The following is a 25,963-nucleotide window of genomic DNA, read 5'->3' as shown; positions in this document are numbered from 1 at the left end:
GCCAGGAAAACTTGATTCTCGAGAAAATAATACATACAAGAATTATAAAAGTTAAAAATCGGGAAAGATCTGGATCACATCATGTCTGGCACTTGACAAAGCATTGCTGTTCCTTCTAGTGTGTTAGGTATCTCTGCTTGTTCAAAGTGCTTTCTGTGGAATAGGCAGCTGATTCAGGTCTGCAGAGCCGGGTCGTGTCTTGCATCTGTGTTGTAAATTTGAAATGTGCCTAACAAAACAACGTGAACTCAATCCTGTGCAGCTCCAGTGGATAATTGCAGTCTCTCCAATCTCATTATCTAGAGTTAAGCAGCATTTTAAAAGCACTTAGTATCTTGGCATGCACAGACAGTAGTTTATTAAAACCCTGAAGAGGATGACCCAGTGCCTTCTGTTGCCCCTGAGACAGGCTTCAGTGTGGATGCTTGCATATTTTCCCCCACATGTATATTGTGGCTATAACAAGAAAAAACTCTTGCAGTGTTTGGAAGAGCTCAGATGGGGTTTGTCCAGATTAAGCCGTAATCCTTCCTTTAGAAGCAGAGGTATTTGAAATTAAATGTTTTGCAGTTATTTCTACAAGTTTTAGGGCAAAAAGGTTGAGAGCAGGGTTTGTAATGCTTGCCGTCATAGCAGAGGCCCTAGATGTACAGAATCTGTGGTTATAGCTAGTTGTGGCATTGGGAGGAGGATGTATAAGGCAGGTATCTGAGTGTAGCTTCATTTTGGAAAGGTTTGGGAGTTCGGTGGGGTTTTTTGTGGCTTTTATTTTTTATGGTGCATTGGCTCAATTGAAACAAAAGACACAAAGAAGTATGGAGCAGTGGAAACAAAGGCAGCTGATGAATTGGTAGGTGACGTTCAGTGCTATACAGCTGGGCTAGACTGGGAAGAAGGACAAAATGCTTCATTCTCAACTGTAGTTGAGTTATTCCCTCTAGCTCCTTGCATTGTTTATGTTGCTTTTTTCAGAAAACCCTTCATTCCTACTTCTTGCAAGAAGGTGATGGTCCCTGCTGCTCACTTGCAGCCAACAGCTTATTCCTGTTCTGTCACTTTGATTTTTATTGTTTCTGTTAGGAGAGAGCTGCTTTTGATACCAAATGCTGTGCACTTGGATTTGAGAGATGCAGTGTCTGAAACGTCTCATGATAGATGTGCTTCTCAGACGAATCACTGTTCTTTCATGTCACTATGAAAGTGCACAGATGCTTTGTAGATCCCAAGAGAAGAACTCTCACTCGACTACTACTTAAAACTTGCTGGGTCCATTAGTGGTTACAGAGCCCGATTGATTTGGTGACTGTTATAATAGGCACTATGTGAATATAAATTATTTTCTCTGCCGTAAAGAATTTCTAATTGCACAGTGAGAAATTTCCTTCTGTCACGCTGGTCTTTAAGCAGGCAGAGCTCTTCAAGAAAATGCACCGTCTTGTTTGTGTTGGTGCCAGGTGTCCTTTTGGCTTATTTACCCTGGAAGTCATCTATCTGAAGGTACCGTTCAGTGCTACTGGAGCAGCCTGTCTCCTTGCTGGTGTAGCTCTGTGTGTAGCAATGATGGTACCTGACTGTCTTGTATTGGTAAATTATCCTTCCCATTCCAGTATCTTTCTGGGATACTCAGCCTATTTGAGGTACAGTGGTGGCATATCTGAAGAGTGGATCAGTAATGTGGAGGAGGGGGTGGAGAAGTTTTGTGGCGCATCATGGTCTTGTTTCGCCCACGGCCCAGTGGAGTCATCTGATGAAGCTCATGTAACGCTATGCAAAATGTCAGGAAAAATGAGGTCTCAGGGTGGCGTGATTCACCTGCAAGGGGTTTTAATGCGGTGAATCATGCCTGTCAGAAATTCTTCTGAATTCTTCAGCGTGGGGCCGCTTGTCTCTTTTGTCCTTGAGAGTTAACTCTGCATCTCTCTAGCTCCCAACAGTATCTTGAGCCCTCCTCACCACAACTTTGCCTTTTCCAGTGGTGCTCTGTGTTTTTTCACATGCTTCCCTATATGCCAGGGACTCTTGAATGTCTTAACATGCTCCATCTTCACCCCGAAGTATGCTAGGCTGAAAACAAACCTGGGGTAGTGAACTGTGGGAGGGAGGTGGCCAGAAAGAGGAAAGGCTGCAATGGCAGCAGTATTGTAACACTGGGCATACTTTGGGCTGCTGGTGGTTTGAACTTAGGGGGTTTGGCTTCAATGAGGTCCACAGCAACTTTGGTCATAGCAAGACCACAAAGGTATGGTTGTGTATTTTGCTTCCCCTTTATCAGGCTATTTGTGTAGGCTGTTAGGGCAAGACAGGAAGACGCACTAGGTCTGAAAAAGGCAAATGAAGTTGCCATGTCTGTATGGTTTATTTGATCTCTTTGGTGGTGGTAGCAATGCTTGCTTAATGTTTGCAAACAACGCAGGCACACTAAGGAGTCCAGGTGTTTTAGGGGTCTTTGTGCTTTAGGGATCTACAGGTAGAGAGTAGAGGACAGACTCAGGTCCACAGAACTTACTACCTGAACAAGAATAAATCCCCCTGGAGTGAAGTTAGGATGGCACAGCTGAAATGGGACCCATGAGAGCATGTGGCCGAGCAGAGAGGCATGGAAGCAGCTTTGTTTTAACTAAATACTCCCTGGCATAGGCTTCACCTTTAGGTGACGCTGTCAGTGGTAGTGGGAAGGCATTGTATGAGTGGCTCCTACAGGGATCAGGGGCAGCCTGATCAACAGTCCTCAACTATAGTTGATGACAAGGACTGCAGAGAGCAAGTTGGGCTTGAAGTATGCCTGTGGCAACTTTGTGTTTGCCATAGTTTATATTCCAGTGCAAGGAATTAATTGGAGGTTTGAGGAGAGACAACAATACATGCATCCCCTTCCAGCCCTGCTCACCAGCTGTATTGAGGGGTGCTGTATGCATGTATGCAGAGGAAGCACATGTGTTTTGCAGTAAAAGCTAAACAGCAATAACACTTTTTTTTTTCCTGGAGTGTCTGTCTTTTCTCTAAGTGGGAGAGAATGTTTGTAGAGGAATTTAGGCATATCTGCTTTTTTGTTTTCTGCTTCTTCCAGTTTCTTCCAAGCCAGGGACCTGTGTGAAAGTGCTGACGATTGAGCCCACAGGTAACTGCCGGCTGCAGGAAGATCTGGCCCTCCTAGCAGACTGCGCCCTGCCAGCCGAACTGCGGGTAGGGAGCATTTGTACTACTTCTGGTCTCTGTGGGGCTGTGATATGTGTTCACATGTGTTCAGCTGCATTTTCTCCATTGGAGTTTAGTGCTTCCTTGTTTGCTGGTGCTTCAAATGCTGAATGCCTTTTATTGCTTGGAAGTGCTGTAAAGTTGTTTAATGAGGTTTTCAGTGCTGGTCCTTTCCCTTGGATTTTTTCCCCCAGCAGGCATCTCTGTAAACAAAACACTTGCCATGTGGTTGGTGGGGATTTCCCCATTGAGGACAATGGGACAAGAGGTGGCCCCCAGCTCTTTTTCCTTCTCTCTGCCATCCTTCTTGAGAATCAGAAATGTTTTATCAGCAGGCGTTGGTACCCGAAGGGACATATAGATGGAAGATGGCTTGCTGGGCTTGCTTGCTAGGAACTGACACCCTGCAGTGGAGAGGTGCTTTCAAACCCTGAAAATATTTCCAGCAGAAATGTGAGTCCCTCTGAAGTGAATTTAACTTGACTGGCAATAAATTTGCTTTTCATAACTACATCTTGTTGACCCTTAGAAATAGCCCACAGACCACAGGTGGATGATCACTGTGTTAAAATACCATCATTATTATTTAGGCTCATGTATGTGGAGCTTTGCTCCCAGTTGCAGGAGAACAGGATAAATATTAGTGGTCTTCATTCTCCCTGCGTCTGTTGTTTTCTGTAATATCAGCAGATTCGCTTTGCTCTTATGTCTGTCCTGTTTTTCCTCTCTGTCATACCAACCACTGAATTTAACAACATGAATTCATTTTAGGTGGCTGCTGTGCCCAGAGGTTGTATGACTGAGTGATGCAGCAAAGTTTATTGCCTTTTTTCTTTTTGTCCCCTGCCAAATAGACCTGCCTGGTGCAGACAGCATGTGTGTGTGCATGTGCATGGATAAGGTTTCTTACCTGTAATAAGCCAGCTTGTTTTGTGCTGGCTTTTGGCAGACATATTTCTCTGAATACTGAGCACTTTATAGAGGGAGTTCTCCATCAAGTTTCCATCTACTAATGCAGAAATCTTTCCTATGTAACCTGCCTCCCCCAAATAACTCTGCATTTATTTGTGGCTTTCACTATGCTTTTCTGTGTGTTTGCAGGCTTTAAAGGGAGGTGTCACTATAAGTAAGCCTCAGATTTACCTCCCCGAGAATTAAAAAAAGGATCATGGGCTCCAAAAAAACAGTGTGATTTACATAAATTTTAAGTCACTTCACAAATAAAAAGAGTGCTTGCTGTTTGACTGCTTGTTCCCAGACCTTGATGGCACGCTCCTGTCGGGTTAACCTTTTCTTTTCAAGGGTTAGAAACACTTCCCTTCTAATTCTTTCATGCAGAATAGGAGTTGGAAGGAAAATACGGAACTTGGAATAGTATAATTTATCTGACAGCACTGTGAATGTCTCTGTGAGCTGTGGTTTTCTTGCTATGTTCATAGATCAGAACAAAGGCAATTACAGCGGCATTAGACTTGTTATGGCTGTGAAGGTGAAGAGGGCATGGGCACATGCCTGTTCACTAGAGAATTTGTATGCCATGTGCAAATGTGGGTGCTTTGTTTAAGCCTGATAAATTCTAAAAGATTCCAGTTTTTCTCTCTCTAGGTCTTTTTTTTTGTTATTGTTAACTTACGAAGACTGTATAAGCAAAGCTCTTCATCCTACTGCCATTTATATCATCCTAACGTCTGCAAATTGTTAAATTCTGTGAATTAGGCACCTTTGTTCTGGGACAGAGGAATCGCACGTCCTCATTCTTACAGAGTTTGATGCCATACAAGGAATAAATAGTATACAAACTATGTAACCTAAAATGTCAGAGATAACTGAATAGTCACGTACAAACATCCGTGTTCTCAAGAGAAACATGGTTTTTTACAGCCTATGCAGAACAAAATAGGTATTCAGCTTCTGGATAAAAGCCAGCATTTCTAGCATTTGGCAAGAGACATTCTGAGTTGCTGCATGTTGTGTAATGCCATATTACATGAAATGGGGATGTATACAACTTTGTTTCACTATAAACAAATAATTTGCATGTAATGTCTTCGACACTTGAATGATGTGGAAAACTATGCATCCCAATTTCATAGTTCAGTAATATGACTAAAATAATAATTAACATTTGCTATCCAATCACAGTTCATTATTAGTTTTGGAGTGAGAACAATCTATTCTTTGAAGTCTTAAACGTGTTTTTAATTTTGGTACCTTGTTTCTCATTCCTGTTTGTACTTAAGCCTTTTCTCTTTCAGTGTTTGTTTTTAAAAGTGTGGTTGTGGTCTCTATTTTGTTTTAAACTAGTAATGGCCAGAATTTTTCTGACCACAGCAGCTGCTGCTTTGGTTTGTTGCAATAAAATTTAGCAGTGACAGATTTAAGTAAAATACCATCAAAAGCCAGGCAACTGTCAAAAAATATGTGGCTTTCCACTGTCTGTCTGCCTAGCTCTTCATCTCGTGTCTGCCAGGTGACCTCTGAGTTAGACACTCCAGGGCTTCCAGTATATGAGACTGTAGGCACATCATTTCCTTGTAGCTGTTTTTTCATTACCTTTTAACGGAAGTCTTATTTTCCAAGCCAAAATGAAATCAGACTTAAAAGGATCAGAGTTTGCCATGAAACAAATACTGTTCTCTCCATCTGTATTGACATCTGGTGTGGCTGCAAAAAAATGTGACCATTAGTCACTTTTGGGGTAAAGCTAGATCTTGTAATGCATAGAAAGGACAGTTAAACAAGTAGATGGGTTCCATCTGGTCTGTCTCCACACCTGTGTAGTGCGGTTGTCCATGGCAGTTATTCCTGTGCTTTGCTTTGCCCATTTGGCAGAGGCAGATTAACTGAACTATTTACAACATGCTTCCAAATTTTTTTTTTTTTTTTTTTTTTTTTTATCCAATCCACTTGCATCTGGTTATGGGCTGGTAATCTTCACTTGGATCACTAACCCCGGTATTTTGTGTTGTAATTTATTTACACTTTTCTTGCTGAGATAATCTGGCTAAGGTACAAGTTGCTGCCACTGATTTGTTTTGTGTGGTTTTGCCTCCAGCAACATTTCTATTTAAGTGCTAATAGCAAATGGGTAGCAGCAAAGATGTGGTCCTCCACGTGTGATGGCTAGAAGATCCTGTGAATGTTCAAGCAGTCTTACGCTATAGTAGTGTTGAGAATATTTCTTTATGGTGAATGAGTTATTGTGAATGTGTTTGCACCTTGTAGGCTAGACTGTTTCGTGCTTCCTGGGCAACATACTTAACTTTGGCAGCTGTGCTTGCGTCTGCACAGGGGTATGCTAAGGAGGTTGCCTGAATTGGGGGGTGGGAGGAATAAGCCAGTTTTCTGCAGGGAGACCCTGAAAGGGAGATGAAATTCTTCAAGCGTGACAAGGGAGGAGAGTAGAAGTAATAGAGACTTAAAAGGGGAGTAAAAGGGAAAATTCTGCAAAGCCACTTCATGCTGAATAGGAGAGACAAAGACATGAACCTGCTTTTGTAGTAGGAATTGGAAATGACCTTGTAAACCTGAGCATCAGAGTGGGGACCAGGCAAGGCTAGAAGCAGGAAATTGAGCCCGGAGGAGTTTGTAATTCAGGAGACAAACTCTGAGACAAGTAAAACTCCCATGTCCATTCCAGAGGGATGGATTCCTTTTGAAGATTTACTTTTGGATAATGAAAGGGGAGCTAAGAAGGGATGCATGTAGGAGAAGTGGAGTTTGTGTCTCAATTAAAATTCTTGTACTACAAAGAGTGGCATCTTATCAAAGCCTGTTCCTAGGTTTGTTTTATCTGTAATGTGCCTGAAAGTCATGTCAGAATTTCTAGGAGAAGACATGGAAACTGTGGGCATAGGGAGGGGAAACAGAGTGGGCAGTTGAATCATGACTACTAGCATTTGTAATGGGATGCCACAGAGAGCTTGGCTGCAGATCCTATACCACTGCTTGTTCATTGCCTTGAAACATGAGACACAGATAATGGCAAAATAGCAGCCTGGGGAATCTACAACTGGGAAAATTTGATCTCATCTTTGATGCTGGAGGTGCTTGCTCATTGTGTTACAGCTGTATAAAAAGCAGGTAATAGATCAGGTCGGGACTGTTCCTTGAATTGCTGCATCTCCTCTGGGAGAGGAGTTCCCCGATGGGGAAGGATTGACAGGGGAGAGGTGCTATGGAGAGGCAGCATTACTGTGACAGCCATGCACACAACTTGAATGTCACTGGACTTACGCTCCAGTGATTAGGAACCAGAAGCTGCCAAATGTTACTGTGGACAGACAAAGAGCCTGGCAAATAGGTCCAGATTGCCATGGTGGTATGAGCTTTTGCCAGCTTGGTGTCTTGCCATATCCTAGAACCTGTTTTGTGAGAGAAACCCCACTGCATGCGAACTGAGCTTGGCTGAGCATCAGCTCGGTGTATTGCAGGCTGTGTCTTTGTTTAGTTTGGGAGGAGTCATCTGGCTCTTCAGTAAAGCTGAAAGTCAGTTGCTTTCAGTTAGGATGGAGGCAGGCGTGTTGGAAATGGTGCTGAGGTAGTCTGCGATTGGGAGACTGATCTTCATGGTCAGCCCAGGGTTTTCCCAGGTGCAAACTTGGGATGTAACTTTCCTGGATGAGAGGCAGTGGTAATAAGCTCCTTGGCTCAGGCAGCTCAGGGGCATGTGTTTGGAAAGCAAGAACCAGGGGAAACTTTTGTGTCTTGAGATTAATTGTCTTGGTTACATGACTGAATATAAACTTTTTTCTACAATTGAATTACCCTGTATATAGGTTAAGGTGAAAGTGAAAATATTTGGAAGTGTCACTTTAAAATAACATAAGGCCAACAGATTTTTTTTTTGTGTGTGTGTGTGCTGTCTTTGTTGGCATGTGGGACTGGGAGGAGGTGTGTTGGTGTTAAAATAATTCACTAGAGTATTAATACTGCAACAACACTATCTTTGGCTGCAAATCAAATGAGAAATTTAAAATGTGCTTTAGAAATGTTGGATTATTCAAGTGAGGCAGTAATTGTAGCCAAAGCATTTCAAACTGGTGTATACATCTATGTAATCTTTACTGTGTAGATGTACAGCTAGATGTAGTAATGTATAGGGCTAGTCCTAAGCTCTAGTATGCTTATAATACCCACTATATAAAGTAAACTTCACCTCCACTTGGTTATCTGCCTTGTTAGGTGGCACAGAAATGCTTTCCAGAGGTGTATGGAGTGTCAGAGAGTTTCCATGGGTAAGGGAGGCAGCTGTAACTTGTACCAGCGGTATCTCTATCAGGAGTGCAAGGACTCCAGTTCCTCACATTGAAATCTGTGTTGAGAGCATCTCTGGTGCTCTGCACTGTGGTGAGGGAACGGATGGATGGTTGCTTCTGGGAAGACCAAGAAGTCCAACCTTTGGACCCTAAGCATGTTTAAAGCGTGTATGTTAAAGGTAGGGTTTTCTGGTTTCTCTTCCTAGGTTGGTTTTGGGGAGCTGCCGTTTGACAGCACTGACAACTTTAATAGTTGTCCCGATGTGTGTTTCCGGGTGGCAGATTACAACTTTTTGTGCCATAAGGTATGTGCTTGTGCTATACTTCATTCTCCTCCCTTTTTGCCATGAGTCTAGTCCACCTGTCTCCTCCACTCACCCAGTGCTGGATACGCTCTGCAGAAGCAGCATTGCCTCATCAGCTGGAAACCAAAAGTCTTATTGCAGCTGGAAACTATATTTAAAGCATTTAACAAAACAGCAAACCCTGCCTTTCTTGCAGAGGTGAGGAGATAAATTTATGGATTCAGCTACAACATTCACAGCTGCAAAATCTCCTACTGCTGACTTGTGAGCTCAGTGTCTGGAGAGGGGAGTGTTTGATCTGCAAGTAAACAACAGTGAGAATGGATTTTGAGATCCAACCTGAACTCAAACTCCTGCCTAATGTCATGCTACTTTTGAGTCTCTTCAGTTTACAAATTGTTTTTTTGGTTCTGATGGTAGGCATGGATAGAAATAAGGTATGGAAAAATGTTGGAGATGCAGCTTCAAAACATAGGGAGAATCAGAGTTAGAGTCTAAACTTCGGAAATATCTTTGAGCTGCTCTGACAGCTGGTTGGTAGTGCTGTTTGACTTGGTACATTGAGAAAGATGCTAGTGTTCTGGTCTTTCTTCCCTCTCCAGGCATTTTTCTGTGGTCGCAGTGATTATTTCAAAGCCCTTCTTGAAGACCATTTCAGTGAGAGTGAGGAGCTGCAGACACAGCCCAGCATCCCTGTGGTGACTCTCCACAGCATCTCGGAAGACATCTTCATCCGGGTCCTCTACTACATCTACAGTGATGATACAGAGGTGAGGCCAGCCATGGAGTCTTTCCTCCTGTGCTGGTTAATCCTGGAGGTGTTCACTGCTGTGTTTTCCTACAGCATCTGGAGGCGGTGTGTGCATGTGGTTTCTTCAATCCCACTGCCCTACTCTGCTTGCCTCACTTCTGTCTCGGGACCCCATGTACTGGGACTTGCTGTTAGCCAGGCAGGCATCTAGTTTATGTGCATGACATTCAGGAAGCAAATCCCTAGTCTTTCATCCCATAACAAAAATTTGGAAATTAGGTTGCACATTGTATGTTGGCGTGATAAATGCAGGGCTTTGTACAGTTCCCTCTTGGGCTCTGTGGAAGGATAAGGTGAGCAACTGCCAGTAGATGGCAGATTGGACACATTTGGAGGTGTGGAAAGGTTGAGAGATTCTGCTTATTTACTCTTGGCATCATAGCCCGCTTTTCCATTTGTAGCAAGTCATTATTTCCGCTTTTATTGCTGGGGTGGCAATTTGGTGGGCAAAGGTTCCACTGGGAGACCAATGCCTTGCTGTGCTCAGTATTGCAAGCAGTAACAAAATGGCCCTAACCCACCTAGTTTTCAGCCTAAGGGAAGGTGCAGCAAATCTCAGCGTTTAAGCAGCTTCCTGCTTTGGTTTTGTGGCAAATGCTTTCAGCAGGTCTAGCTACAAGATACCAGAATACGTTCGGGCATTAGGGCAATGATTAGAGACGCTGCTGCACCTGCCAGTGTCACTTCTCCCAAGCAGTATTTGCGCTCTGGGTTACGTGCCACATACAGAGAGCGCATGCAGCTGTGACCTTGTTTCTGCTGATATGTTCACCTCCGGGTAGCAGCAGGGAACATGCGGTAGGGAGAGATCTATTTAGCAGACAGCAAGGGCAGGATTGCCACTGGTATGCCAGAGAGCAGATGGTTCACTTGCCTGCACTCTTCCCTCAGCCATGTGCTGAAAGGAGCATGTTGGGTTTGTGAAGACCCTCCAAACCTTGGGACTGCACTGCAGTGTGACCCTGTTCCCTTGCACCTCTCCAGTCTGCATGCCCTCCTCGTGGTGGCTTACAGGAAGAATGTTTCCCAAGCAGCCATTCCTTTCCAAGGGGTGTCTCAGCTGCCCTGTCTGGACTTGGAGCAGGAGGACAGACCAACAACAATGTGTAGGAGTTGAAAGGGTCTTGCTCATATGTCTTCTGTGCAGAATGGTGCCATCACAGAAACTAGCTTGGATTTCAAACTGAGCAGCCAAGATACGAGCTTCTGCAGAGAGTTCATCTGTCATGAAAAACTACCAGGAAGAACAGTCAGGAAAACAGGAATATAGCTCAAGTTCCACACTTATATACAGAGTGTTTTCCCTGCCCTGGGTTTCTCCAGCTGAATGTCAGCACTCCCAATTCCACATTTCTTTTTTCCAAAGGATGTATATGTCTCTCTGCCAGGTAGTAGTGACAATGCTTGCAGTTGGTGGGAAGAGTGTGTGCAGAGGACAGAAAAGGTTTCAGGCAGAAAGAGAAGTTGCTGATCAGAATATTTGTGTGGGCTCAAGGAGAGTTTTGGAAGAACATTTGCCAGATTTGTCCTTGATCAAGCAGTTGGGAGCTGCTGCCATCAATAGGACTGACTCAAATGCCTCCAACTCGTGAGGTTCCTGGAGCTTATGACAGGACAAAGCAGTGCTTGATTAGTAACCCCAAGAGCTTTGTTACACCACTGTGGCACTATGGCATTCATGCCATGCCTCTAATACATCTTGCATCCTTCTGCACAGCTGTTGCAGGGTGTTATACAGCTGAGATATTTGCTGTGAGTAGTCTCTCCAAACAGTGGTGTGGACAGCTGTAGGGGAAGAAATAGTCAGTTCACAGTTGTCAGAGTGAGCAACCACATGTGTAGATGTGGACAGCAGTGTTTTTGCTGCTGACCAGTTATCAGCGCAGTGGACCACGCTGCACCAGAGTTACCATTCCTCAATCCAGACCAGTGTGGCTTGGTCTCTAGGTGCAAGTGATCTCAACTCCTCCACAGCCAGGGTATGCTGCATCCTGCAGATTTGCTGTTAAAATGGATGTGGGTAACTGCGCTCTTTGCACGTCACGTTAGCAGGAACAGAACTGTGCAGAGAGAGGCTCTAGTTCCAGGTTAGTGACGCAGATGGCTGACTAAAATAGGATTTGCCCAGCCAGGGGGAAGAGACTGAGTGAAGCTGGAGGTGGTGTCTCCAGCATTATCTACAGCATTTTTTATCCTCAGATCACTAGTAAAGAGCAAAAGTACTCAAGAGGGAAATGGGAGGGTGGTTCTCTAGCTCAAGAGACTGAAAACGTTAAAGGCTATTCACAACAGTGTAAGCTTGAGCATCTGGTGCATTAATTTAGTTCAGTTGGAATGCCTGTTAAAGCTCCAGTAGTATTTGATGTGCAGAGTCTGTTCCTTACCTAGCTGGGCCTCACCTGTAGTCTACTTGGGGTGCAATTTTCTGTCCTTGGATGTATCCCTGTGCCAGGGAGGTTGTGCTGGCTCAGTGAGCAGAGCCAGTTTGAGGAAGGAGCTTGAGAGAATTTTACACGTTTTTTACAAAATGCAAGTCCAGCAGTACAAAATGGGAGGAGAAGTCCTAGTGGGGACAAGGTGCTCTATTCTGCCAGCCTGTTCCATTTGTCTCTTTGAAGGGCTTTTTGGTACCTCTGGTAAAAGCTACCTCCTTCCACTGCCACAATGAACATTTCTTACCAGCCAGCTTTCAGCTGTACTTCAGTGTTTCAGCATTGCTTTGTGCTGAGCTAGAGGGGTTAGCTGCAGCATGGCAAGCTTCTTGCTTTGTGCTGAGCAAGCTGCCTCTGCAGCATTTTAAACTCCTCTGTGGTAACCAAGTGGAAGACCTAGCCCTGAAAGATTGAGCTCCTGTCTCTCCGTAGTACTGTTAACGCTTGCCCGGTAATGGACCAAACAACATTTTAGGGAATCTCTGCTAAGACAGAAAAGAAGGCGGCAGTTTGCCAGAGACAAATGAAGTGGGTAGGACTGTACAGTAGTAATTCCCCTCTTTTCATTGCCAGCTGTCCCCGGAAAACGCCTATGACGTGCTGTGCGTGGCAGACATGTACCTGCTGCCTGGGCTCAAGCGCCTTTGTGGCAGGACCTTGGCTCAGATCCTTGATGAGGACAACATTATCAGCATCTGGAGGATTGCAAAGCTGTTCCAGCTGACCCGGCTGGAGGACCAGTGTACGGAGTACATGGCAAAGATCATCGAGAAGGTAGCAGAAAGACTCCCCACTGCACTTACCGCATGTGCCCATAAATCTAACTGAACAGTGAGCCATAGATACAACAGATTTAATAGTTCCACTTCAGTCTGTAATAAAGGGTTGCCCTCTCTGGTATGATGTGTTTCCTGCAAATGAGCAGCAGTTAAGTAGCAAAGCACATGGTGAGTTAGGACAGAGGATGAGGAGTGTGGCAGTACCTGATGTCACTGCAGTAAGCCAAATGCTGGTGGCTGTCTAGCACGTCCCTGTGGACTGTGGGGTGGAAAACCTGCCCAAAAAGTTCTGCAAGTGCCATGAGCAGGTGCCTTCCACCAAGCTTTCAGGCACCATGCCCAGAGCAACAACGGTGTTGCCTGAATACACCAGCTGCAGCCTGGAGAACCCAGTAGGGTGTGCAGGGAAGCTCTGGGCATGAAATGTTTTTCAATGTTCTTCCTGGTATAATGCTATAGAAAGGAGTAATCAATGTGATCTCTACTCTCCTCCAGGATGACAAATCTAACAGTAGGGGTTTCCACAGGGGAAATTTGTCCGTTGAACAGCCAGAAGTAATGAATCTAACGCTGAAGTTTTCTTTATGGGGCTCCATTTAAGTGTAATGCTGAGTGATATTAGCTTGAAGTTTCAGGACTCATGGAGAAAGTTGCCATACGGAAGGATAAACTGGAATCTGTGCGGTGTTCTTATCCCAAGACAGATCTTTATAAATTGCTTGTACAGTTCACATGGGAATGTAACATTGTCACCTGCAGCTTGAAAGGTGTGAAATTCTTTTTGGCCTGTGAAAACAGTGAAGGAAATGATTCTGGGGCTGTTATTTTGTTCAGTGTATGGCTTGAGGATGATAGACACATCAGCATGCACTCAGATTCTGGATTCTGAAAAAGGGATTTGGTTTGAAAGCTGAATGAATATCCCAAGTAGTGATCGGGCAAGCTAGGGCTTTACTTGTGTGTTCCCCTTGCATTACCCTTCTCTACCTGAGTGGGAGTCCTTGGACCCAGCACTGGCAATGTGCCTTCCTGAGGGTGTTCACAGAAATGGAGCCACCCCAGCTGTTCAAACATCAGCAGCTGCCAGCATCTTGTAGAGATGCACTGATGATGGCAACGGGGAGAGATTTTTGGCAGTGTGTGTAGCATAAAGCAGGGCTCAGCAACCTGCCGTGCCCAGGCGCAGTTTGGTCGCATAGACAGACGGAAGCTGCCTCTCACCCTTCAGCACACCACATGTTCCTGGGGAACTTGACGCAAAATTATTCATGGGTGACCTGATTCTGTCAGGTTGGGTGCAGAACAGAGCAGCTGCCTTGCTGTGATCTGCTGGTCAGCTGTTGGTGGTGGGGCTGAGAGCCATGGTGGGAACAGAGTCATCTGTGGCTCCTGGTTCTGAACTGGGCACAAGCACCCTCTGTCTTGCCTGTTGAAAGAAGACATTTTCCAAAAGTGTCTGGCAGCATCTCCTGGTTCCTGCTGAGGAGCCTTTCTGGAGGGAATATGGTGTATATTCAAGTGCCCCAATACCAGAACTATGGATGCTTAGTTAATTGGTATTACAGTGAGCTGTTTGAGGTGCAGATTGCTTACAGTTCTGACCATTTATTGTTGGAGTATTACTGCCTCCTTAGGATGAATGGCAGGATCTCCGAGTGGTGTCTGTAGGAGACATAGGAAGATTTGGGTCTCCATGTACCCTTAGCATTCCCTTTTTCTTCTGAGGAATCCCTCAACAGTGGCTGAGCCCATTATCTCAAACGCTTGCATCCCTTTACCTGTCCTCTTGTTTTCCTAACGGTTCTCTTTTCCACCCTGTCCAGCTGGTGGAGTTGGAGGAGTTTGTAGCTGCTGTGAAGGAGAATGCAGAGGCTGTGGAGGAACGGCAGGAGACTGACTCCATTCCTCTGGTTGATGACATCCGCTTCCACATCACCAGCAACGTACAGACTTACAGTGCCATCGAGGAAGCCAACCAGAAACTCGAAGCTCTGGAGAACCTCCTGGCCACTATAGGGCTTGAGTGCTGATGTGTGCAAACCCTGCCTGTCATAGCAGCCTGCGTAACCCCCAGTGGGTTGGCTTGGAGTGCAAGAACATCTGAGTCTCTGAATGTCTCTCTTCCCCTCCTTTTGTCCTCCTTCCCATCTACTTTCAGGCATGGTTTCTTTTTAATTTATTAATGTCTGGACATTTGCATGTCTGGTTTGTTTGGTTTTATTTTGTTTTTTGTTTCTCCTTTCAGAAGTAGCTCCCAAAGCTCAGCCCAAATCAGTAGCTGCCGCTTTGTACAGTACAATGTGGGTAGGAGACTGCAAGCTGTTGGGGGTGGTAAGGGAGCTGTTCTGGGGGACTTGCTACTGCCTGGTGTTAGGAGCCATCCTGTTCTGTTGCCCAACAACACACCTCTGAAACTGGTTCATGCCAGGGTATTTGTTGAATTGCCAGTAGCAGAGGAAGAAAACTGGATTAAACTCTTAAAATAAGTACATTGGAAAGGAGGTGGCCTTTCTTTCACTGTCAGCATTATAAGATTGGCAAAGGAGGGCAGTGCTTCCCTAACAGTGACACAGGAGTACTTGGCTATGTGGAAGGCACTGTCTTCACCTGCTGTTCTAGTTCTTAGATGAAAAAAAGAAAGTGATTTCCAGGTCTTCCCTAGCTTTTCATTGCTTTGAAGTGCTCAGAATTTAAAAGCTTTGCTTTCTGAACAAACATCTTTGGGAATACAGTAGAGACCAGAATCCTGTTCTTAGAAAGCAGTAGCTTTCGATGCATAAAAAAGGGAGAGCACCCCTTTTCTTTCTAACAGTGTAAGGAAACACCTTCTTCTTGGGGAACAGCACTTTTCCCTTTCTTGTTGTCCATTGTGGTAGAGCAAAACTGACTTGCTTGGTGGGTCAGGGAAAGAGGGGTCACTGGAAATCTTTTTTAAAAGGAAAAGGGGCCTTTTGGGTCTCTGGCAGGGTAGCTGTCCCACTTGTCAACCTTCTGGCTTTGCTCAGCCTTGAGCCCTGTAGCTTCATTGTTCTCCAGGAAATTCACTGTTTGCACTACTGAATGTTTTTGAATCTGTGTTCGGCAGTGGGTTGTGTTATCTCGTGTTGTCTTCCTGGACTCCTAATGAGGGTAATGATGTTCTTTCTCTTTAGCACCAATCAGCAGGCGACACCCCTGCATAAAGCTTGCCTTGCCAAATAGGCTGCGCTGAGAGCTGTTCATCTCCAGAATGGCATCTTATGAGAGCCTTGGGTCTCTGAGGCACAGGCCAGGCATACTTTGCCATGCTGTGAGTTGGGAGGGAGAAGAGGCATTGTATGAAGCACACACAGAATCTTGCACAGGCAGTGGGCTACCATTACTAATGCATATTGTCATTTTGGTCACTTTGTGAGGCAAGACCTTGAAATAATCTGTGTCAGGTGTGCTTTTAGTGTTTGAGATGGGAACTGGGCACGGATCCCCGCAGCTTCAGGGTGTTGTTTTCTGTAATGGTAGTGGTGTTTCACATGGATAAGGAAAGGATTTGGAGATCCAGCATTTGGCAGGAACTTGCTTCAGGTGTGGATGTACTGGGAGCATGGGTTTTTCTTCTTTGCTGATCTCACCAGGTAAGAGACTGATACTCGCACACCATGTGAGAAGCACAGCTTCGCTGCCCCCGTTCAGAACATCTGCCTGTATCTGGCATGCATTGAAGCTGTTTGCATGTATGTGGGCCCGCTTTGGGCGCCACTTGCGCTAGGCAGGCTGTGTTTGGTTGCAGTGGGGAAGGGGCACTGGGGTTTGGCCGCTGTACTCAAGAGAAGCTGGACTTAGGCAAAATCACGTGTCAGGATTGAGTTGCACTAACAAGCTGGGGGCAGAGCTGGTGGGGCAGGAATGAGGTGCACTGACTTAACTGGACCCCAGACGCTGTGCGCTTTGTCATCTGTGTTTAACTGGTTTCTCTTGCAGAACAAGTCTGTTTGGGGCAGGGAATGGTGGCTGCAGGGCTATTCAAGCAGGGTGTGCTTCAATTCGTCTGTTTCAAAATGCTTGTGGGGAAATGCAAGGAGTTCTTGTGGCTTGTTTTCTGCAGCCTTATTAGGGTGAGGGAGGAGGATGCGTCCCTGCGGGGGTGTGTTGCTGTATGGAAGCAGGGAGCAGCAGGAGTGTGCTTCTGTTTGGGGTGGTGACATGGAGAGGAGCTGTGTGTTTGTGTGATTTGTGGTATGTACCTTCATGTCCATCTCTAGGCTTGGTGTGGCTTTGACAGGACCACAAAGAGCCCAGCACAACTTGAACTGATAAAGGCACCTCAGTGGACTTGAGGAGGGGAAGAGCTATTGAGAAGGCTTTAATATGAAGTCTCATATATTTCGGAGAAAGAAGGGTGGAAGCAGAACTGCCTGTTTTCTTGCTCAGTGGAGTGTCAGGCTCATGAAAGCCTGCTACAGAAACAACCGACAGCTTAACCCAGCTGGTTCAAGTTCCCCTGTGTTTCTCTTCCCTATATGGCTGAAGATGATACCGAACATACAAGCAGGATGTTTAGTTTATCACATCCCCTCTGCTCCTCCTGCATAAATTCCGCATCTGACATCTTGGTAGTCAGCTTTCCACAGCCGTGATTGTGACAGCCCTGCACAAGGCTTGCTCGGAGCCACCAGAGAACAGAATGTGGCCTTTGCTTTCTGCTTGTACTGAACGAGATGCAGAAACAGGATTACCGAGGAATGTGCTAATGCTTTTCTCTGCAGATGCCTCAGCTGCTGAAGCAAAATGGACACTGGTAGGGGGCAAAGCAGAAGGAAGGCAGAGGAGGGGCAGCGGTGCTGGGAAGAGTTTTCCATATGGCTGCTCTGGAATAATTCCATTCCTGTGTCCTTAAGTGTGGAGCAAGTGAGGCTGCAGTTGTATACGCGGGAGGAGAGGACAGTATGGCCTTTTGATCCGCCTCCCCAGTAGCGCAGTTCCACGTGGGCTGCACGTGGGCTGCCAAGCAAATGCCTCATCTGTCTGCATGCACTTAGTGGTCACATCTGCGAGCGCTGTGAGATTGTCCAATTACTTGGGGTCCTTTAACCGCCCCAATCCCTTTTGGTGAAATAGGGCTATCAAAAAGCATGCATAAGCAGATGGTCAGCATGCAGGCAAGCTCTCTAATTAAAATGAGCCAGGTCAAAATTTAGATTTAAATTTACTTTATTCTTGCTGCAAATAATTTTGTCACAAAATAAAAACCTTTTGATTTTTCTTCTGTTGCCAGTGTCCTTATTGTGTTCTGTTGCCTCTGTCCTTTTTATCTACTACTAGCCACTTGTTGACTTAAGAAGATTGTAAAATTTATCAGAGCAACAATATATTTAAGAAGTGTATAAGCATGTGTGCAGCAATAAATAGTATATTTCACTATATCTGTTCCTGCTGTGGCCTCTCTGTTACCAACTGACAACATCAGTGTGGCTTTATTTCCGAAAGGACTCGGTGGGCTCCTTCAGCTCATTTTCCTGCACCCGGGCCAAGGGCTGGCTCTGCACCGCCTGGCTTCCAAGCAGTGAGGAAAGCGCGACTCTGCTCTCCTCCCTTGGTGACCTGTTTGTATGGTCCTGCCAGAACATGGGCGTAAAGCACTGACTTGTTTTTACTGGCTCCTTTCTCCCAAGATTATTCTGTTTCATTAGCGGCACCGTGGCGCAGGCTTGGTCAGTGTGGTGGTGGTGACAGGGAGGCGACATTCATCTCGGAAAGTTGCTCTGGGCAGCCCCCAACAGGTAAGTTGTCCCTCCCTCTCTTCTTGTCACCCCGTGCCTCTGTCATTGCTGACTGTCCATTAAATCCAAGGATGGAGATTTCTCAGCCTCTGTGCTTAAATACTCTGACTTGTGTAGTGCACTCATGGAGCCTCTGAAGCATGCGTTTTCTCCCAAACCTCAAGTCTGCTGAAGTGTCCAGGCAGTCCTTCCTCACTTCTCTGAGGACACAGGTGCTTATTTTCTCTTTTGCTTCTTGTATGTCTGGGTAGCTGCAATAGTCTTGGTGGCAATAACTGGGCTGCCTGTGTGCTGCCCTGTTGACTTCAGAGTGTGACCGGCATTCAGGGAACAAGGATCCAAGCCTCTCCCTGTGGCTCCGTGTAGGAATGTGCAATTTTTTTGGGGGGGGGAATATACTAATAGCATCTGAATGACTAATGCTGTTGAACGGAGGGACTGGGCTTGGAAAAATTCAAGCGCTAATCAGGCTTTTGGGACTTGATAAACAGTGCTTACAAGGAATATCATTGTGCTATGAGAGCCTGGAGTAAACGACGAGGTTCTTGAAGAGGCTTGAGCTGTTCGTGTTGGTAGTCATGGTCAAACTGTGGAGATAGCACCTTCCCACGGAGCAGCTCGCAGTTGGTGTGTGTTGACAGACTCATCTGCTCAGGGCGACGCTGAGGTTTTTTCTCTCTCTCGCTGTGGGCAGCCTGGCAAAGCCCGGCACAGCCTGGGGAGCTGGATTGCGTCCGTCTGTGCCCAGCTCCCAGGGATGAACAAAGCAGCCAGGGCTGGTGAAGGCTTGGCTGCCTTCTCTGCTCACAGGGGGCGGGGGTGCTGGCAGAGCAGGTTTTTGTTTTACCTTCAAAGCTCAAACTGATTTGACATAACAAATTTATTAAGAGAGGCCACACTGGCAAACCATTTGTCGGGGTTGGGGCCTGTTTTGAATAAAGGTGCAGGCTCCGGCAGGGTTGCTGCCTGCCTTGAAGTGCTGAGGGAGAAGGGCAGAGAACTCCATTTCTAGGGTTGCAAAGGGTTTCTAGGGTTTTAGGTTGGAAATTGGAGGTGGGTTATTGGCAATAACCAAGGCAAGGGCTGCAGAGGGAGAGAGTATTAATTAGGGGACAGCAGCTATGTTTGGGTGCAGCTATGGACATGCAGATCCTTAAGGCCAAAGCCAAGCTACATGCCGTCAGCATCTGGGGAAGGGGGCAGGCATGCACATGCCTTTCCCTTTTCCTGGCTGTGGCTAACTTTGTAAGCCTACAGGTCTGGGACAAGGTTTGAAGGGCATTTCAGGAGACTAAAGAAACCCTTGGAAGAGGATCAATACCCATGCAAAGAGCTGGCTGTGGTCCCGAGGGTCTGGCTGCTCGGTTCCCAAAATAAGCTCTGAGAAATGAGTGCGAGAGATTTCCTCAGAGCAAGCTTGAGGGGAAAGGGAGCAGGACTGGAAAGTGAGATCTGCAGCTTTTCTGCTTTGCGCCCCGCTCCGTTAGCTGGTATGGCAAAACACAAGGCCATTGCTTTGGCATGGTGGTGTGTTAGGAAAGGGGGAGGTGGGACGAGTGCTGTGGTAGGGCCAGCTGCATCGGTTCCTGGGCTCAGGGTAGGGTGGGGTTGGTCTTTTTAAATCCAAAGTAACTTGATGTAGCTTTCCTGTGGAGGAAACTGAGTTGCACTGGGATGTCATTAAAACCCCAGTAAGAAAAAAAATGCCTCCCTCTTTATTTTTTTCTCATATCGCTTCTTTGCGAGCCAGGGTCATCCCAGTACCATTTGTACAAGGCTGCAACAGTGATGAACCGTGTGAGCAAGGCTGTGCAGAGACCTGCTCTGGAGGGAAGGCAAGTAAATGTGTTTAGTTACTGCTCCTCGAGATATGCTTTAGGAGATGAAGGCTGCTCTTTCCTATCAAGCCTAAGATGACATTATATCTCTCCCTTCTGCTCGGAAGGTTTTATTCTAACACATTCTTGGCACGGCATAGCAGAACCACCAATATTTCTATGAATTTTACTAAGCTTGCTTCCACAATGGGAGCCAGCAATCTGCTCTCTAGAACTCCTTCCACCCGCCTTCTTCCTGGTTTTAACCAAACTTTTATCCAGGAGTTTTAAAACAAGTTTGCTGGCGGCAAGTTCAATCTCTTTGCCTTTCCCAAAGGCTGTCATTGAGAAGCTGAAAATGCTTCAGACGTCTTGTCTAGAAAGCTTTTTCTGCTGTGCTGCTTCTCCAGTCTGAGTGCCTGTTGGGCGCAGCGTCTTCAAAGCCATTCAAGGTACTGGCGCTGCCCACGCTGCTCCTGGGGTGACTGCTCCTTCCCGGGGCCAGGGGAGACGGTGTTTCTTGTTTCCTGATTTTATGTGACCTTTTCCAATCATGCATGCAATGAAACAACAATCTTCCAGGTCTGAGAGCACATGAGGGGAAAGTACTTCTCTTGCTCTGCCGACGGCGGTGCTCACAGTGCTGGCTGTGCTAACAGGCAGATCAGTCTTGCGTGCAAAGTTCAGCATTTGCTGGGCACCCAGGACTTGCCAGTCACGCGAGTACCCCCAGGCTGGGTTTTGGTGTAGAGCAGCTGCAGTGTGGGATGGACGCATGCTCAGCATGGGAAGAGAGGACGTGGTGTTAGAAGTGCACGAGGTGAGCCCGAAGCTCAGCGCCGTCGGGGCTTTTGATATATGGGTAACACAAGGGCTGCCCTGTGCTGTGGGCAGGCAGCTTGTTGCTGTCATTGCAGCACAAAGCTGACCCTGTGGTCCAGCATGAGAGAAAAAATTTTTTTTTGGTTTTTTTTCCTTCCCCCCCGCCCCTCTGGATGGTGATTCAGAGTTGTTTATTTCTAGCATGTGGCTATGTCCTGCTCCAGGTTCACTGTGTGGGCCTCAGGAGAGCTTTGCTGGTGTTGCTATTGCATGGGTTTTCATCTAAATGAAGGCACAGCTCTAAGATGAAGGCTGCTGACCTTGGGAAGGCTGGAAAGCTGTGCTTTTCCTGGGGCTCTGGCTCACAGCAGAGTTTACCGTGGTCTGGCAGGGGCTTGCTTGCCTTTGGTCATGGACCTTTCCTAAACTGACGCAGGGAAGGTACCGCTCGTCCTTTGCACCTGAGCTGCCGTTGCTTTGCCTCTGCTGTTCTCATCTCTGCGTGTTTTCTTACAAGACAAGCATTTTTCATGCTGGACATCTTGCCCTCCCTCTGCTCCCCCCCCACCCAGGCCAAGCAGATTTCTTTGCCAAGTTTCTTCTGCTTAGACATCGGCGCGTATCACGCAATCCATCCAAACTCTTAATTGATCTCTTAGGAATTTTTTTCATCTGAATTCCTGGAATGTTTCCAGACACTGAAGAGCTTCCTCCGGATGGAAGGGAAATTAATCCCGTGTCCCTCCTTCCCAAGGAGTGGTGGCCATGGGAAGGCTGGTTGTTTGGCTCACTCCTGTTGGGAGGTGCGGGCTCTGCAGTGTTTGCTCATGGACGTGGCTGTTTGGTTTAATAAGGCAGTTGTTAGGAGAGCAGCAGGACGATGAGTGGTAGCTCCACAGCAGCAGCTTCCCCTTCAGATGGAGAAAGAGAGCATCCAGGACTGCAAGCTGGGAGAGCATTGCCCTGTTTCTGGGCGCAAAGGGGACTTCTTGTGCTCATATCTGGAGAGAAGAGCAAACAGCTGCCCAAAAAAACCCACTTTTGAGAGCCTGGAGTGAGCAGGAGCAGCAGTGGCAGGAGTCAGGCTGCCAGCACGGTGCGTGCTAGCGGTGGTCTCTGATGGTGTGGTGGCACCTGCACGGCCCCGTCGGCTCCATCCCCTTTCCCTGTGATGGAGATCTGCCCAAGGCCGGGCAGGGACGGTGGCAGCTGGGAAGTGCGAGTCCCCACTCACCCCCACCAACAGCTCTGGAGTGAATTACAGCCCCACTTCTCCCTCCTCCTCTGATGGCCTATAAATCTCACACTTAAGCATTTGCCAGCAGAAAATGCAACCGCAGCACTGATGGTTTATATGCTGAGCAGATCTTCTGAATTAAAATTCCCCACTGCTCACTGAAGCCACAGCATTTGGCTCTTCTCCGGTGCCTGAGCCTGGCCCTGGGTGATGGGCTGGGCGGTCCCGGAGGTCTGATGGAGGCACAGTCCCTGCAGCAATGTGACCAAGCGTGACACTTCTCGCCCCATGCCCCAACGGTGGGGCAGGCTGCTCATCCCTGCCAGCCCTGCTGGGGCAGCCCCAGAGAGCTCCTTAGGGGCTCACACCCCACACCCCCCCCCCCCATGGCACTGCTCTGGCTTCTGCTTTACCATCGGCAGATCCCCACCTTGCACCAACCCCGAGAGAAACCACCAGCTCTGGATAAGACTGAGCACAGGCTGGGGGAAGAGAAATAGGCAAAAAAGCTTCAGGGTTCCTGCAGACTCGCAGGATCAGACTACAAGCACGTGCTAAAAACAGAAGGGCCACCTACTGCCATGACAGCTCGCCGGGCACCAGGTGGTGACGCTGGGAAAACTGGCAGCACCACGGCATGCACCCTCTTGTCAGCCCTCAAATCTGCAAGGAGCTTAACGAGCCACTAAAATACCAGGTAAAAGAGCTGGGGACTTGCCGCTATTAAAGGAAGTCCTGTTACTACTGATGTTTCTTACCACCAAGGTGTGCCCGCTGGCTTGGCAAAGAGCCCCGGCTCTGCTCTGTGTGCCGACGTGCACATCAAAGTCACCAGCCAGAGCTTCTGAAGAGCAAGCCAGGGTGTGATCAGACGTACAGCCTGCGCAGGGCTTCAGAAAGAGCATGTTATTCTCTTGATTTAGCGAGTAGAGGTGTGAGGAGGATGAAATGAGTTGCCTGAGCTTGCAGGTGTGGTCTGGAGCTGCTAATGACTCCAGCTGGAGGGCAGGCACATGGACACGCAGTCCTGTCTGTCCCCTGCCGTGGCAGTCGTCACCCGTTTCGGGGTGCAAGCGAGCGGCCGGGGAGCCCTCACAAACGCAGCAGCTTGTCCTGAAGTCTGCTGGGAGGGATGCAGGAGGGGACCCCGCAGCTGGGCTGAGCCCCAGCCCCGCTCTCTGGGCAGGAGGGGCATTTTGCAGCGCAGAGCACCCTGGCAGCACCAGCCCTGGCTTTGGATGAACCGGGGCCTCTCATGGCACCTGGGCACTGCCTGGGAGCTGACAGAGCAGCAAACCCTGCTCCCCAGTCCTCTCTGGAATCACAGCTGGAGGCAAAAGGTAGGATTTAAGCAGCTACTGCAGATGCTTCCTGTTTGAACTGGGTACGGTTCATGACCAACATAATATTTTAACGGGCTTGTAAAAGCGTGGGAACCAGGTCTCGAAGCAGGCTGAGCTTGCCTGTTAGTCTCGGCTCCTCCACCAGCTCCGGACTGCTGTTTTGTCTGGGGTGGGGAAGCACTTGGGCCAGGGGTGTGTTTTGGGTTTTTTTTTTTTGTTGTTTTGGGTTTTTTTTTAAAGTTAGCACCTCAGCTACAATTAAAAAAAGAGAAAGGTTTGACTCTGAGGAGAGTAGAGCTAGTTTTCCTTGAGATTACCCAGACAACCAGCCCTGTTAGGTCAAAGTTACATGTAAGATATCTTACACCTGCACTGCCCTAAGCTGATTTTTTTTATTGTGCTGCTCTGGGCTTGTAGCAAATAGCGGCATGAGGCCATGGATTTCAGTGCTCTTTGAAAAGCTGATCTTGAAGCAGAAAGGAAACCTCGGGTCTCCATGAGACTGGGCTGCCCCCAGACCCCAGCTGGCCACGCCGGCAATTTGGCAGCACCTGGGGGCTGTAGCCCCCTCCTCCACAAGCTGAACAGCAATTTAATATCTTGCTGCCTTTCCCTTCTCGCCCTCCAAAGGGGTGGCAGTCACCAATGATGCCCTCAAACACACTCTGTTCAGAAAACATAACTTTATTATTAGTTGCAATATACATTGTATTCCTTTAAGAATCCTAAACTTGTATATGTTTTTTCCCACTGAAAATACATGTGTATGTATATATGTTTTTATATATGTCTATATATATAAATGTATCTTATTCAACTGGAACACAATGGAACAAGAGAGACAAGCTCGGAAATTACTTGGAAAAGTAAGTGTCATCTCAATGGGTTTGTGCTGGCAGTGTGCTAAGGTGAGTGGTATAAAAAGAACAGGCTAAATAGAAAATGTGATGGGTTAGGCAGCGGGGAATGGTCTCTCAGTGCTACAGGTGGTAATATATACAGTAGTTACACATTGCTATTGCTCAGTCACGAGTGCCACCTATTCTCAAAGGCAGACCAGTCTCTGGTGCGGCTCCGCACAGCAACATTCATAAGGCCGGCTGTGCTCCCTGCAAATGGTACCTGCCATTTGAAAATAGAGTTTAATTACATCTCCCTTGGCAGCAGCTCTGCTCATTACTAATCTGGTCAGCAAAGGAAGAATTCCTCTGGGGCATGGTGAAACCTAACTAGGTCAATATAAAGTAGCTTACAGGCAGGGTAAGGGATCAGCAACAGCAGTGAGAGCTGAAACGCGCAGGCTGAGCTGCAGCTGGTGCAAACGGGCGCCTCAGCTGACCCAGGCTGATTTGCTCCTGGCTCCTTCCCTCTGCACTCGTTTCCCCACCTGCAAATGGGCTGCTCCCTCTGTGCTCAGCAGCCTGCCTGGAGGTGTGCGCCGCTGGGGCATGCGGCCTTCCGGGCCTTTTTTGGGTAGGTTTCCTTGTGGTCATTTCCTCAGAAAAGAATTCTTCAGAAAACTGGCTGAGGGTGGCAGTAACCCCTGCTGTGCCAGCGGCTTGGGGCTTATTTGGCTTTTTTTGTTGTCGTTCTTTCAACTTTTTGTTTGTTAACCTGATTTTCAAATACAGCTTCCCCAGGCCATGTGCCATTGCTGAGCTTAGCTGGACAGAGGGACAAGCCTTCCCCAGATCAGTGGAATTGGTTTCCTTTTATTTCTGCTGAGCTGCAGATGTTTCTTGGCTGAAAGGACACATTTTATCAAAGGCACTGACCAGGGACCTTCCTCTGCCTGCAGCCAGGTTGGAGGGAGCAGACAGGCTCTGACCTTCCTGCCGGAGGGTCACTTCCCTCCCCCCTGCAAAGTGCTTGTCGGTTTGGAAATGGATGTAAAGAATGTGGGCATTGATTTGCTCCTCCGGACTTCCTCGGGAAAAGTGCTTTCAAAAATCCCATTCTTAAATCATCATCTTGTTACTACCCCCGCAATGTCTGTCACCACTGGATCACGCGTACATGATTCCTCTTCCAGCTGAAGAAGCGGGTGAGGTTTATCACCGCTGTAGTGTTTCTCTTCTTGCTGTCTTTCCCCAGGAGCATCTGGCAAGGAGGGATCTTGCTCAGGGAAAAGCAGTTGCAACAAGCCAGGCTGCTGGAAGATGCAGAGCAGGTGACCTGTGCATCCCCTCCTTCCCAAAGCAAGCGTCG

The 25,963-nt window shown here is 47.2% G+C and overlaps 1 protein-coding gene across 2 annotated transcripts in view; it reads left to right on the top strand.

Annotated features, from left to right (window-relative positions):
- ABTB1 (ankyrin repeat and BTB domain containing 1) overlaps positions 1–18,019 on the top strand; it is a 28,210-nt gene extending 10,191 nt beyond the window's left edge. For both annotated transcript variants that reach the window (XM_075713575.1, XM_075713576.1), the window contains 5 exons: positions 3,068–3,183; positions 8,660–8,758; positions 9,361–9,528; positions 12,575–12,775; positions 14,604–18,019. In XM_075713575.1, coding sequence (XP_075569690.1) covers positions 3,068–3,183; positions 8,660–8,758; positions 9,361–9,528; positions 12,575–12,775; positions 14,604–14,810 — 791 coding nt within the window. In that variant the 3' untranslated portion in view covers positions 14,811–18,019. The remainder of the gene's footprint in view (positions 1–3,067; positions 3,184–8,659; positions 8,759–9,360; positions 9,529–12,574; positions 12,776–14,603) is intronic.
- The last annotated feature ends 7,944 nt before the right edge of the window (positions 18,020–25,963 follow it).

Source organism: Pelecanus crispus, chromosome 7, assembly GCF_030463565.1.
Source record: "Pelecanus crispus isolate bPelCri1 chromosome 7, bPelCri1.pri, whole genome shotgun sequence".
NCBI lineage: Eukaryota > Metazoa > Chordata > Aves > Pelecaniformes > Pelecanidae > Pelecanus > Pelecanus crispus.
This window is presented reverse-complemented; position numbering and strand designations above follow the sequence as displayed.